This window comes from Heteronotia binoei, chromosome 5 (genome assembly GCF_032191835.1).
Source record: "Heteronotia binoei isolate CCM8104 ecotype False Entrance Well chromosome 5, APGP_CSIRO_Hbin_v1, whole genome shotgun sequence".
Lineage (NCBI taxonomy): Eukaryota > Metazoa > Chordata > Lepidosauria > Squamata > Gekkonidae > Heteronotia > Heteronotia binoei.
Window position 1 is genome coordinate 40508647 of NC_083227.1, and position 14757 is coordinate 40523403.

Here is a 14757-nt window from a genome sequence, read left to right on the forward strand (position 1 = left end):
GCCATTTGACTCTTCAGAGTATTTAACCACTAGGCAAACTAGGCAAACTGGATGCTCCCATGTGATTCAGTGTCATTATCAGTACCGTGTGTGTGTGTGTGTGCCAGAAGTTATCCTTGCCTAGGGTGCCAGACAAACTAGGGCTGGCCCTGCACACCATCCTCTATATGACAGCCCTTCAAGTACTTGAAGAAGGTGATCATAATTTTTTATAAAACTGCTCCACAATTTGACATATTTCTTGCTTTTGATTTTTCTCTTTATTGCTCTCATCTTTCAATGTCGTAAGTATTCTTTTGGCCTTCTCTTTTCTCATCCTATAATCCAACCACTTTCCAGGCTTGTTGGCATGTTCAAAAATTTTTTGTCTAGCATACCTCAATTTAACCTTCATCTCTTCCATAAGAATTAAATTCAATTTATGTGGCATTTCTTTCACCTTTTTTTTGAAATTCATATTTTGTTGGTTGTTTTTTAAGATTCTTTTCAGCTTCTCCGGTTTGTGACATTAAATTTTGGAAATTTTCAGTTCTTTCTTTCTTTTTCTTGATACTATATCTAATTGCAAGGCCCCTATAGTAAGCTTTAGCAGTGTCCCAAACTACTTGCATCTTTACTTCTTGTGTTATATTTTGTTTGAAAAAAGATTCTATTTCGGCCTTGGATTCTTTAAGAAGGTCTTTATCTTTCAAAATTGAAGTATTTAACTTCCATGATTTTCTCTTCCATAGACCTTTTAGCTTTATCATTACAGGGCTATGATCTGAGATAACTCTTGTTTGAATTTCTATGTCAACTAGATCTTTAATCAAACTCGCCAAAAGCCAATACATATCAATTCTTGACCAGGTTTGGTGACTGGAGGAATAGTAAGTAAAGACTTTGGAATTGGGATATCTTGTTCTTCATACGTCTACCAAATCCATTTCTTCTGCTAATTTCCAAAAGCTTGCTAATAACTGAAGACCTTTACTTTTCATCTGTTTGTGCATTTTTTTATCCAGCTGTCTATCAGAGGCTGAATTAAAGTCTCCTATTAAACAGTATTCTGCATACTCCAAATTTGATAATTTAAGACGCAAATCTTGAAAAAATTGCTCTTGGTGATCATTTGGGGCATAAATATTTGCAAGTAAAAAATTTTTATTGTCCCCTGTAATTTCAACCAATAAAATTCTTCCATCTTCAGAGGCAAACTGCAATTATGGATTACATTTATCTTTAATATATATTGCCACTCCCCGTTTCTTCTTATACATGTCTGTTGCTGTGAATAAATTACCCAATTTTTTTATTTTTCAAAAAGTGTTGGTCTTTTGTTAGAATGTGAGTTTCTTATAAGCAAATTATGTCCAATTTTGTCCAAAATTATGTCCAAAATTATTTCCAATTTTGCCAGATATCTAAATGTCTTCCTCCTTTTAACAGGAGAATTAAGTCCGTTCACATTAATTGAAACTATTGAAGCCATTGTGGATTTTGGTTACCATTATCTTTCTTATCTTTTTTGGCATGTTGTCTTGTATGGTATCTCCGTGGTTCATTTGGATTTTCTTCACCAGAGCCTTCTTTTTCCTCCTCCTCCTTCTTTTCTTTGCCTTCTTTTTTCTTCATTTTTTTCCAGATGTTCCACCTTTTGAATATTCTCTTCACCTGACCATCTAGTACTTTTAGAGCCTTGTTAGTCTCAGCTGTCTGTCTGCTGTTCTCCAAAAGCTCTTTTTTAATTAATGCCATCTGTTCACCAATACTTTGCTTGTTAACTGTGCTATAGCAGACATTAAAGCTGTTTCTTTCATATCTCCTTGCATGGTCATAAATTTGCCTGGTCCAGATGGAGCATTAGGCGAAATAAATGTTTGCTGTCCTTCTTTGTTGTCTTTTCTTTTAACAGTTTCTTTGGGGCCACTCATTCTTGTTAAAATAAGCACACTCACAACCACAAATCCAATAACACCTCGTCCACGTTTGTTTTGAAACTATGTTCCTGTTTATACCAGATAAACTAATCTCCTCCAAAGAATGCCCTTATTATAAAAAAGGTCAAAAATGGAAACAACCTTCTGGTTTCTATCAACAATTTGTGTTAGCCAAAACAATACTAAAAAGAATAATAAACATCACTTTTCAGCTCACCACACTAGATAGTCAATAGGGAAAACCAGTTCACTACAACAGCAGCCATTCCCTGTTATGTATCTTGCAGCAATGCTGATTCAGTTGCAATCCAAATTACCACCATGTCTTCCAACTAGTTTCCAAGTACAAAAGCTACAAAGTATAAATCTGTAATCCGGGGCTGATTACCCTATTTGTAATCCAAGAGTGAGATCCAAAATCAAACAATAAACCAGTAATCCAGACAAAAAGGGGGGAAAAAACCAGCAAACCCAAAAATAAAGGTGTATATTAAAAAGAAAAAGAAATCCCAAACCAAAAATCTTGAAAACCATATCAAAAAATAATCCAACCACAGATGTACAAAAGGCACAAAAGAAAAAAGTAAAATACAAATTTAAACGGTTATATCCATATCATCCACAAAAATAGATAGAAACCCACTTAAAAATTTTGCAAAATATTCTTCTTACAGCCAGAGATCCTGCTATGTCTTATAAATCAATATCAGGTACCCACCAGCCTTTAATAGTTATTTAAAGTACTTTTAAAGTACAAGATGGTTGCCAAATATGTTTGGCAAGGCAAATTGCGGAGCAGTTTTATAAAAAATTATATGAAGATAAGCAAGTTCAGAAAACAGATTTAGAAGAATATATTAATCAAAATAACCTCAACAAATTTACAGAGGAACAACAAAAAATCCTAAATGAGCCAATAACAATAAGGGAACTTGGAGAAGCAATGACATCTCAAAAGAATGGCAAAACTCCTGGGCCAGATGGATTACCTGCAGAATTCTATAAAGCTTATGAAGAATCTTTGCTCTTACCATTTAAGTGTATTATTGAAAAGATTCAAGATGAAGGCCAAATACCAGTTTCATGGCAAGAAGCTACAATATCTTTGATTCCAAAAGAAAATAATGATTTGAAAAATATTAAAAACTATCGCCCAATTTTCCTTTTAAATGTGGATTGTAAAATTTTTGCTGCAATATTGGCACAACGTTTGAAGAAAGTTTTATAATCTATAATACACCATGATCAAGCAGGATTTCTTCCTAAAAAATATTTGAAAGAATGTCAGAACAGTTTGTAATATTTTGGAATATTATGAGAGTCACCCAGAGAAGCAATTGGCTTTAATTTGTTTCGATGCTGAGAAGGCCTTTGATAATGTTCATTGGTATTTTGTTACAGCCATTGAAAGGCATGGAGTGTGGTGAAAATTGCTTAGATTACCTCCTTAGCAACAGGACTGGTGGTTAAGTTACATCATTTGCCCTATGCCTGACTGGCTAATTAGAATCAGGCCAACACTGGGCCTCAGCCTAGGCATGCCAATCCCCAGGTCCCAGTGGGGTCCTTTCGCTTTCCCAGGCTCCTTCCCACCCCCAGTCAGCTGGCTGGTGGATTGGGGGGGGAAGCCCCACCCCGCCTCACAGCCACTATGTGACTTTCCACCTCTGGAGGCTTCAGTCTCCAACTGGAAAGGCTTCCTCTTGGGATGGTGTGTCTGTGTTACTTTGAAGAAGTTGGCAGCAACTCATGAGTAGAGATGCCAATCCCTCTCTTCAGAATTGCCAGAAACGGGGCTGGGAGGGAAATGTCTGCTGGGCACTTCATTATTCCCTATGTGGAGATCGATTCTTATAGGGTATAATGGGGAATTGATCTGGAGGTATCGGGGGCTCTGGGGGAGCTATTTTTTGAGGTAAAGGCACCAAATTTTCAGTATAGCATCTAGTGCCTCTCCCCAAAATACCCCCCAAGTTTCAAAATGATTGGACCAGAGGGTCCAATTCTATGAGCCCCAAAAGAAAGTGTCCCTATCCTTCATTATTTCCTATGGAAGGAAGACATTTTAAAAGGTTGTTGTCCCTTTAAATGTGATGACCAGAACTCCCTTGAAGTTCAATTATGCTTGTAACACCCTTGCTTCTGGCCTGCCCCAATGTCTCCTGGCTCCACCCCCAATGTCTCCAGGCTCCACCCCCAAATTCCCCAGATATTTATTGAATTGGACTTGGCAACCCTAGCCTCAGCAGTCAAATAAAGGTTTGCATTCTAGTTCTTTGTTACAGGCTCAGTGGTAGCCAACGGTAGCTCTCCAGATGTTTTTTTGCCTGCAACTCCCATCAGCCCCAGCCATTGACCATGATGGCTGGGGCTGATGGGAGTTGTAGGAACAAAACATCTGGAGAGCTACCGTTGGCCAAACCTTGGTTATGTGATGGCTATCAGCCAGGAGAGCCGCAAGCATTGTTTGTGGCATTACATGCCACTGTGTTGTTGACCGTCGTGTCAGGTCACAGGCCACTGCCTGAGGGAAGGTTGCTGTGACTGATGGTTTGCTTGGATGAGCCTGGGTGCTGTCTTGTTCGGTGGGTCTTATGGACCGGAAACCTTCTTGGACTTTGAAACTTGGAACCCTGAAGTCCTCAGGCTGCTGTTGGGTAGTATCTGAAACCTTCAACCATTGTAGGTAAAAGTACTTAAACAGATTTTTAGTTTTGTTATTCTGTCCTCACTGTTCATTGTTCTGTTTTGATTACTTCTGCACAATTTCAGATGCATCACTTTAATTATATTCTTGTGGCGTTCTTAAATTCAGGCGGCTTCAATCTGAACCCAGTACTTCAGCTGTTGGTGGCTACACAGCTACCAGAGTAATCATTTGTGAAACTTGCCTTGAAGGTATCCTACCCTGCAAGGGTGACTTTTTAAACTTTATTTCCAGGAGGACCTGAGACTTTGTCTCTGGCTGTCTGGACAATACAAAGTGACAGATCTATTCTGGGGTGTGAAGATTTTAAGCCTTTTTTGGTTGTTTGTCCTGCTTGGTCAGTCCCCTTACAGAGACACCTGTCCTGATTTGGTGGTTTGGGCTTCAAGTCTTGTGACATAAATAACAAACAATAGTTGTTATAATATGCAGTCATTCACAAGAGGCAGTTGTTACCACGGATTTCCAAGAGCTCCAGCTGCTCATATTCTACCCACCCACCCCCAACACACACTTACACACCATTGTCTTCTAGGAGTGTAAATTCTTTGGGGGCAGCAGTACCTTTGAGGTATATGAAATTTTAAAACACCCCATGTAGATTCTGTAAACATTATTATACAGGGCTTTTTTGGGTACAAAAAGCCCAGCAGGAACTCATTTGCATATTAGACCACACCCCCTGACACCAAGCAAGCTAGAACTGCGTTTTAAGGCCCATGAAAATCTTTTACCTAAAACAAGCCCATGAAAAATTTTACCTAAAATGGGGGAAAATACAATGTTGATGTATTTAAGGTTATATCAAAGATTTTTTAATATTGATATTAGAGTGGGAGGGGCTCACAAAGGCAAAAGTGCCTAGGGCTCACAAAAGTCATAATGCAGCCCTGTTCCTGAGCATGCCTTGGTGCTTTCAAACTGAGTAGCAGGCTTGTTCATGAGATTTCCCTGGGCATAAGGGAATTATTAATTCTTTAAAGGCCAGTTCTACACTAGATCTTTACTCTTGGTTCAGCCCTGTTCCAAAACTGTTTTTCTATACTAGAATCATAAACTCATAGAGTTGGTTTCTATGATTCTGTGATTCAAGTGTAGAATGTCAGTTTGGGGACAGGGCTGAACCAGGATTAAAGGTCTAGCACGGATTTTTTGTCACAGTGAACTTTTATAAGAAGTAACAGATGTAGTTGACGCCACGACTTTTTTTGAGCAGGAACACAGTTCCAGTTGGCTTGATGTCAGGGGGTGTGGCCAAATATGCAAATTAGTTCCTGCTGGTTGATGTTCGTGGCTTATCTTTTTCAAGGCTAAACAGAGTACTGTAAAACATTAAGAATTAGCTTGAAATTCTTACTGGAATCAGTTAGCAATGTTGAGATCCAAAATAAATAATCTAATAGAAGCAAACCTAACCAAAAAAAAATCTACATGAACTACATAATATATCTGGTTAGCAGTAATTCTATCACATCTTCATTATAGGTCTATTTAGAATGGGAGCATAGATATCATGTCTGAGCAGCTTACACAAAACTGAGAACTTGAACCAGATAAGATGGTGGGATACCTTGAAGGGAACAGTATCCCTGCCATAGTTCTCTAGTATTTGGGCTGGCCCAGAGCTGATTACAGTGTACAAACCTGCCCATTCCTTATCTATAGGCTGACAGGCAACTAATACATACCATCGGCTTATTTTGAGAAGGAATGCACAGGAACGCAGTTCCGGCTGGCTTGGTGTCAGAGGGTGTGGCCAAATATGCAAATGAGCTCCTGCTGGGGCTTTTCTACAAAAAGAATCCTCCATACCATACATACACTTTTTTTCTTACTTACTATACCACTCTGACCTATGTCTTGGGTAGCGTTTATCGAACATAACTGGAAGAAAGGAAGAATTCAGACCAGAGAAGTCTGGTACATAGGCTATAAAGGCAACTGTTCTGTAAGTTGCCCAAACTGTCATGGCCCAAACTAAAAATTTAACTAAAATGAGTATATTTTCTGCTCTTGAATCTGCTAGTAATTTAGAAATAAGGATATCTGCTGAGGACTTCATCCACTATTTCTGTCTCGCCTTATTACACCAGGGACATTCAGATAGAACATGTCTTGCAGGTTCAAGAGCACCTAAACTACAGCTACAATATCTCTTTGAGAATGGTGTGCCCCAATGTGCAGCCTTCAGAAACATCAGAAGATAAGGCCTTTAATTTTGTGAGCATTGCTGATCTGTACTTTGGGATTCATAAGCTGAAGAAATACTTCCACATTGTAAAGCTTGGGAGAATCTCGGTATGAAGGGAAAAGCAAACCACACATATGTAATAAATACAGCACTCATGACTGGCAGATGACTGTTGTTGGTGTTATGCTGTAAATTTATAATGTTGAAACTCTACTACTTTTAAGGACATGAGCAGTCATCTTCCTTGTCATATATATGTCCACAGGGGAAAAAATACCTTCTGGGTTATTTAATTACTTTTGTAAACTTGAAGCGGATTTCTAACAATACAGAAGGAAAAAATGGAAGAGAGATCAAAAGGCTAAGATTGCTGTTTCTGCCCGGTTTCGAACCGGGGACCTTTCGCGTGTGAGGCGAACGTGATAACCACTACACTACAGAAACCAGCTGGCTGCTTCTTTTTCCATCTAGCCTACAACACCTCCAGAACAGCAAAGGACAGCAACAGTGCCTGCAATTTGGGAAGACGCAAAGCTGGAACGAGTCTTTGTTACAGGATTGTGTCACTTTTAAACGCTGCCAACAGCCAACTGTCCTGTAAGAATTGACATATAAGAAGGAATGGCGCTGATATGTCCAACACATTATCTCCAGCACTTTGAAATGTTCTGCAGCCTTGTAATCGTCATCTACTTCAGGGGTCTGAAATGAGTTCCTAGTTCCTTATGCAATATACGACTGCAGGAGCAAGCTGAATAAAGAGCAGAATTTTAAACCCTAAAACATTCCCCCAAACAAGTTTTGAGACACTCCAAATCATATAGACTCCGATAACTGGAAGGCCCTCCCCCCTCATAATGGCCCAAAAATTCATTAGCCCCCAAATTTATTTTTGCACATGTTACGACGTTGCAATACACAATGGTCAGGTTAGTATTTAGGAATAAGGAACTGGTCGATATGCACCATTAAAGCAGCATAACGCGAAACATAGACTTCTGTGACAGGGAGACTGCCCCCATAGGATGCCCTGTCATTACGTCCCGCTCAAAGTTTTACCCGTCTGTCTTTTTCCAAAATCCCTGCTGCCCTTAGTCCTAAATCCTCGAGCTTCCATAATGGTTGTTATTCTTCCTTTACATAACTTCCTGATCCCATGATAAAATTTATAAAACGTTGTGAAACCATTGGGTGAAAGCAGCTTGGCGTCATTTGAGAAATGCCCTGTAATTAGATGGGGCAGTTCCCAAAGAGACTGCCACTAAACACTACTTGGCACAATGAATTCTGCAGTGGCGTGCGCATCTGGAATATGATTTAAATTTGGGTAGGTAACATAGAGACGATTCATAGAGAGCCGCGGGAACAAGAAAATCTCTGAAAACACTCAAGCCTCCAAACGAAATGGTAAAGGTTTGTTAACTTCATTGGTTAGAAGCACTGTATACTAGCCGCCCGGCTAGCTCAGTCGGTAGAGCATGAGACTCTTAATCTCAGGGTCGTGGGTTCGAGCCCCACGTTGGGCGTAGGTTATTTTTCATAATTTACAAGCAACTATTAACTGTAAATTTCCCTCTGCATGGTTGCTCAAACAAACAAACAAAAATCAGGTAGTCTGGTTGCGTGCGTGGCTTCTCAGCAGAAGGGTGCATTGTCCCGGGCCTCATCAGCCGAATCCTTTTCCGGTACCAAGACGGAGCCCCGAGGCGAGGCATGTGAATATCATTAGATGGAATAAAAAAAGTAAAAGTCCAGTAGTACCTTAGAGTCTAACAAAATTTATGGCAGGGTATGAGCTTTCATGAGTCACTCCTCACTCCTTCGGATACTTGAAATCTTACCGAACTCTTACTCTTTTCTGCTGCTACAGATAGACTAACACGGCCACCTATCTTGATCTGTAAGCAGAGTTTTTCATGTGCAGAATGAAGCTTGAATTCCCACCCCTGTGCTCACATTCAAATATTAGAGCAGACTTTGTAACTTTCAAGAGTGCTGAGGCTCCCGCACTATTATTATTGTTTTATTTTACCACCGCTTTTCAGAAAACAACGTTGAAAAAAAAATCTTACTAAGCATTCGCCCGGGAGTCCATTCCCGGGGACTACAGGTACCACAAAGCTTTGCTTTCTAGCCCTCCCAGTTTCTCCTTTGATAGCCAGACTACATTTCCCAGAGTGCTTAGCGAGGGCAGCACAAAAGGCCACAGGAATTCGGTCCGAGTCTGACTCTGAGATGGGTGTTTATCGTGCTGCGTTGCGCCCTAGTTTCTTTTTAGGTTAAAATCCGTGCAGATACGGAAATGGATCCCGGTAAGTGCTTGAGACAGGGCAGGAGAGGTTTGAAAGGGAAGCATCTGGGGGGCTGCCTCCCTGAAAAAATCAATAAATAATGGTTAGTGGAGCATTGTGCTGGCTGAGTTCAAATCCAGAGAGGAGCGCCTGCGTTGGTGTTGAGGCAGCGGAGCCGAGGGAGGTGGAGAATTGATGGTTTCATATTGAGGCGGGGGAGAGAACGCACCGCAGACTGCTTCCAAAAATGCATACAAGTCGCTTTCAAGATCCTGGGACCCTTTAACAGAAAGCCAACCTTTCACGTGTTTGTGTCTTTGTTTACTTTCTTATGGAACGGAATGTGAGAATCTAAATGGCTAGTTGCTACAGCCAGGCAGCTGTAGATTGGCAGGTAGCCTACTTTCCACCCTGGAGACTACTGGACCAGTCCCTCTTCGCATGTACTGATCTCACCGCCAGAATGAGTCAATAGATGGTTAGATCATGCTTTCCCGCCCCCCTCCCCTCGCCCCGTGGATGTGTGCTCTCCTCAAAAAATGAAGACCTGAACCAACTTCCACACAGGTTTGCTTCTTTTCCTGGAGGGTGTTGCACACCCATTTCTTCCCCTGCCCCTCTATGTCAGTTATCTTCCATGAGCCACTGTCTGCTTCAGGAGTCAGGCTTTTTGCTAAAGCACTTTTGGTCCCTTTGTATCCTTTGAAGGGAGTACTGGGGGGCAGGGTTGTTTGTGTGTGTGTACACTACATGGAGGGTCATAAGAACATAAGAGTAAACATGTTGGATCAGGCCAATGGCCCATCCAGTCCAACACTCTGTGTTACACAGCCAAAAAACCCCCAGGTGCCATCAGGTTCATCAGTGGGTCCTCTTGTGCCAAAATCTCTCTCACGCACAGTTATGGCTACCAAAAGCATCTGATAACTACCCTGTAAAGCATTTCCCTGCTTTCAGTCCCCTTTGGGCTTGTAACAGAATAAAGAGCCAAGGCAAAACCTGATAGTGATTATCTTGGCAATATAATAAATTAGAGTCTGCATAACCGGAGGGATAACTGTGTAGGCTGCCCTGGACTCTTTGATGGGTGTGCAGGTAAAAATGTGAGAGATCAAGCCATGAACTAGTCCATTGCAGTCACCTCCCATGTGTGTGTTCTTTCTTCATATAGCTTATACAATAGATAGATGGCTAGCCCAGTCTCATAACGGGTTGCCCTTGGTCAGTACCAAGCAATTACCAGGGTCATGACCAGTGTTCCCTCTAAGCTGCAGAGTCTTGTGAGCAAAAATTCTATTTTGTGAGCTACTGGTATTAAAGTTGTGAGCTACAGGCATTGAAGTTGTGAGCTACTGCATAAATTATTGTGCTCTGGGGTCATCCTTCCTGAGCGAAGACAGGACTGAGAGGGCAGTGGCGGCACAGTTACAGAGATTTCTGGATGACACTTTCGCCTTAGACTCCCACCAGTCCGGCTTTCGTCCAGGTCATGGGACAGAGACAGTGCTGGTCGCCTTGGTGGATGACCTCCAGCGGCATCTGGATCGAGGCGGCGTGGCGGTGCTGATGTTGTTAGATCTGTCGGCCGCGTTCGACACGGTCGACCATCAGCTACTGGCCCGCCGGCTTGCCGACACAGGGAAAGCCTTACAGTGGCTTTCCTCCTTCCTTGATGCTCGGGGACAAAGGGTGGCAATTGGGGGAGAGCTGTCCCGGAGGCACCCACTAGTGTGCGGGGTGCCACAAGGTGCAGTTCTCTCTCCGATGTTATTTAACATCTACATGCGCCCCCTTGCCCAGATTGCCCGGAGGTTTGGGCTTGGGTGCCACCAATATGCAGATGACACCCAGCTCTATCTACTAATGGACGGCCGGCCTGACTGCGTCCCAGAAAACCTGGACTTAGCATTGCAGGCCGTGGCAGGTTGGCTCAGGCTGAGTGGGTTGAAGTTGAATCCAACGAAGACAGAGGTCCTTTGCTTGGGCCATGGTGCCCTGGGAGGGGAAATCCCCCTTCCGGCTTTTGACGGTGTACCGCTGAAAGCGGCCCATAGTGTCAAGAGCTTGGGGGTTCTTCTGGAGCCTTCATTATCAATGGAGGCACAGACAGCAGCCACTGCCAAGTCCGCGTTTTTTCATCTTTGACGGGCGAAGCAGTTGGCCCCCTTCCTTGGGCGCCAGGACCTAGCAACGGTGATCCATGCTACGGTCACCTCGAGACTGGACTACTGTAACGCCCTCTACATGGGGCTGCCCTTGTGCTGAACTCGGCGGCTGCAGCTGGTGCAGAACGCAGCGGCTAGGCTGTTGTTGGGGCTCCCAAGATGGGAGCACATACAGCCAGGGCTGCGCGGACTGCACTGGCTGCCGGTGGTGTACCGAGTTGGTTACAAGGTGCTGGTTATTACCTTTAAAGCCCTATATGGCCGAGGACCTGTCTACTTGAGGGACCGTCTTTCCCCGTATGAACCCCAGAGAGCGCTGAGGTCACCTGGAAAGAACCAGCTGAATATCCCTGGGCCAAGGGAGGCCAGATTGAAGTCCACCCGGGATCGGGCCTTCTCCATAGCGGCTCCCCTACTGTGGAACCAGCTTCCGGAGGAGGTACAGGCCCTGCGATGTTTAGACCAATTCTGCAGGGCCTGCAAGACCCACCTCTTTAAAATAGCCTTCACTTAATACCGAGCCAAGAAAGTCCTGCTGGATATGTTTTATGTTTTAGTCACTGGATTTTATGGAAGATCTTAACTATAGCACCATAATGTTAATCTTAATGTAATTTTTTAATGATTTTAAGGATGATTTTATAACTGAAATTGTAATTATTGTATACGGTTTTATTGTACATTGTATTTACGTGTTGTGAGCCGCCCTGAGCCTGCTTGCGGGGAGGGCGGGATACAAATAAAAAGTATTATTATTATATTATTATTACAAAAATGTGTGAGCTGGAGGCTCAAAATCTGTGAGGTCGCTCACACTAACTCAGCTTAGAGGGAAATACTGTTCATGACATGTAAGCAGACAATGGTAAACCACCTCTGAATATCCCTTGCCTTGAAAACCCTACGGGGTTACCATAAATCAGCTGTGCCTTGAAAGCCACACACAAAGAGTTCTGGCTGGGGTGGAGAGATAACTCTAATACTGGGTTGGATCCTGCCAACTTTTCCACTGGTGAGAGAGGAAGGAGAGAACAGCTGGCCACTGAAATGGCTCTGCCAGGGATCATGGGACAAGATCTGTAATTAAAAGGGTAATTGGAGGAGGCTAAGCTGGGAAACATGGTAGGATGCACCCCAAGGTATTTACTGTTTGCTCAAGCTTAAGAGATTTTTGTAGGGAAAAGAGACGGTATTGCAAATCCCTCTTCTCAAATCCTGTCCTTTCTAAGGGGGCACTTTTTAAAAAGTCTTCTCTCGACCCCTGTTTCCATTCTCCATATTTCAGATGACCATTGACCTTATGGTGATGAATACTGATGGAAGGGTCTTTATTCTGGCAGGTGAAGACTGGATCAAGAGTGAAAACAAAGAGGAAGTTTCCCAGCAACTGAACCATGACCCAGGGAATCCTGACAAGCCATCCAAAACATTATGGGAGGAGAGTGAAGACTTCCTGGATTCTGAACAGCCTGAAGGCCGCAAGAGGGACTTGGAGACTCCTCAGGATACGTTCTCCAGGGAAATCTGTTTTGACTATGTGAACGGCCCTGGGAGGGTCCACCCAAATGACAAGCCATTCAAGTGTGATGTTTGTGAGAAGAGCTTCCGTCACAGTTCCAGTCTGCTTACCCATCGGAGGCTCCATACAGGGGAAAAGCCTTACAAATGTACTGACTGTGGGAAAAGCTTTAACACCAGTTCAGCCCTCATAGTACACCGCAGGACCCATACGGGGGAGAAATCTTACGTGTGCTCAGACTGCGGGCGGTGCTTCAGTGAAGGCTCGGTGCTCATCAAGCACTGGCGAATCCACACAGGAGAAAAGCCTTACAAGTGCTCAATATGCGGGAGGGGCTTCCGTCAGAGCTCGCAACTCCGTGCCCACGAGAGGACCCACACGGGTGAAAAACCCTATGAGTGCCAAGACTGTGGGAAATGTTTCAGCACCAGCTCGAACCTCTCAGCCCATCAGAGGACCCACACTGGAGAGAAGCCCTACATATGCACGGAATGCGACCGGCGCTTTGGCCACAAGTCACATCTCATCTCCCACCAGAAAACCCACACGGAAAAACTGCACGCTTGTCCCGATTGCCCTGCGAGCTTCCGCATGATCCACCAGCTCCTGGTCCATCGCAAATCCCACCAGGAGGAGAGGCGCTACAAATGCCTGCTCTGCGGGAAGACCTTCAGTTACAGCTCAGCCCTCCTTGCTCATCAGAGGATGCACACGGGGGACAGGCCTTTCAAGTGCCTAGAATGTGGGAGGAGTTTCATTCGGAATTCGGACCTGAACAAACACCAAAGAATCCACACGGGCGAAAAGCCCTATGAGTGTCCCGAGTGTGGGAAGAGGTTTAATCAGAGCTCACACCTGGTCAGCCACCGAAGGGTCCACTTTAAAAACACTGCAAAACATTCTGGTGTGAACCCAGTGACTCCAGTGCAGCAAGAGACAGAACCTTTCTGAAGCTCCACTTCATTTCTCTACTCTACTTCCAGCTGGGTTTTTTTAATAAGCTATTTAATAAGCATGAACTAGATTGGGTGTATTCCATGGTTTTAAACAAATCAAAATTCCGCACCAAAGTAATTCAAATTATCCATCAAGGAAAGATAAGCAAATTATCTAAATTATATTTGCATTTTTTTAGATAATTTGTTCTGCTTCTGCAGATCACATTGAAATGCAAAGAGCTATGTAAGTAGTTAAAGCTTCACTCCTAAACAGTGAACACACATGAAACTGCCTTATTTTGGGGTTATTAAGTTTTCTTGTTTATTCTATACTTCAGAAATGAAGCTTAAAAGTGAAAAGACGTTCTTGTTTTAATGATCTTCAGATGCACCAAGAAACAAAAGGGCTGGTTTGAATCAGACTGAACTTATTTTACGTGGGTTTATTTGTATGGACTTCCAGCCGTTTACTTCAAAACTGAGAAGTGTTTCCACCCCCGTATAATTACCATGCTCCATTAAAGCATTTACCTGTATCTTAAGAAAACATTTGAGATTAGGAACAGGGTAACAAAAAAGCAGCTGTATTTTTAAAAATTAATAAATGGATATCTTTATCATCAGCCATCAAGAAATGAGATATTAGCTGGATAGTGTACTCTATTTCCTTCTCTTTGAAAGACATTTATATGGCAGTTATTAAAGAATTTGGTCCAGTGATGATTTCTATTGAAGGTACATATTCATGCTTTTTGCGGGGGGCGGGGGGGGGGTAATCCTTTATTACCATTTGCTGACTTCTCATCAGAGCTGCAGAAAATGCAGACCGACCGACCCAGTCTCAAAAGGATACAATCCAGTCTTGGTAAAAGTTGCTGCAGTGTTTTGCTGTTGAGTCCAGAAGGATGTAATTTGCAGCCCAGATGCTTAATCTAATTTTGAAACATGTTTTAGAAGGCAGCCATGTTGGTCTACAGTAGAAAAGTTAAGATTCAAGTCCAGTAGCACCTTAAGCAACCAACAAGAT

The 14757-nt window shown here is 42.9% G+C and overlaps 1 protein-coding gene and 2 non-coding genes across 3 annotated transcripts; 2 read left to right on the forward strand and 1 right to left on the reverse strand.

Moving 5' to 3' along the window:
- Nucleotides 1-7188: 7188 nt before the first annotated feature.
- TRNAV-CAC (transfer RNA valine (anticodon CAC)) lies at nucleotides 7189-7261 on the reverse strand. Its single transcript has one exon. It is a non-coding gene; the product is annotated as a tRNA-Val (tRNA).
- Nucleotides 7262-8270: 1009 nt separating this feature from the next.
- Nucleotides 8271-8343, forward strand: TRNAK-CUU (transfer RNA lysine (anticodon CUU)). Its single transcript has one exon. It is a non-coding gene; the product is annotated as a tRNA-Lys (tRNA).
- A 657-nt stretch (nucleotides 8344-9000) lies between these two features.
- LOC132572339 (zinc finger protein 239-like) lies at nucleotides 9001-14457 on the forward strand. Its single transcript, XM_060239259.1, has 2 exons — nucleotides 9001-9129; nucleotides 12614-14457. The coding sequence occupies exons 1-2, from the start codon at nucleotides 9120-9122 to the stop codon at nucleotides 13741-13743; spliced, it is 1140 nt and encodes a 379-aa protein (XP_060095242.1). The 5' UTR covers nucleotides 9001-9119; the 3' UTR covers nucleotides 13744-14457.
- Nucleotides 14458-14757: the final 300 nt, after the last annotated feature.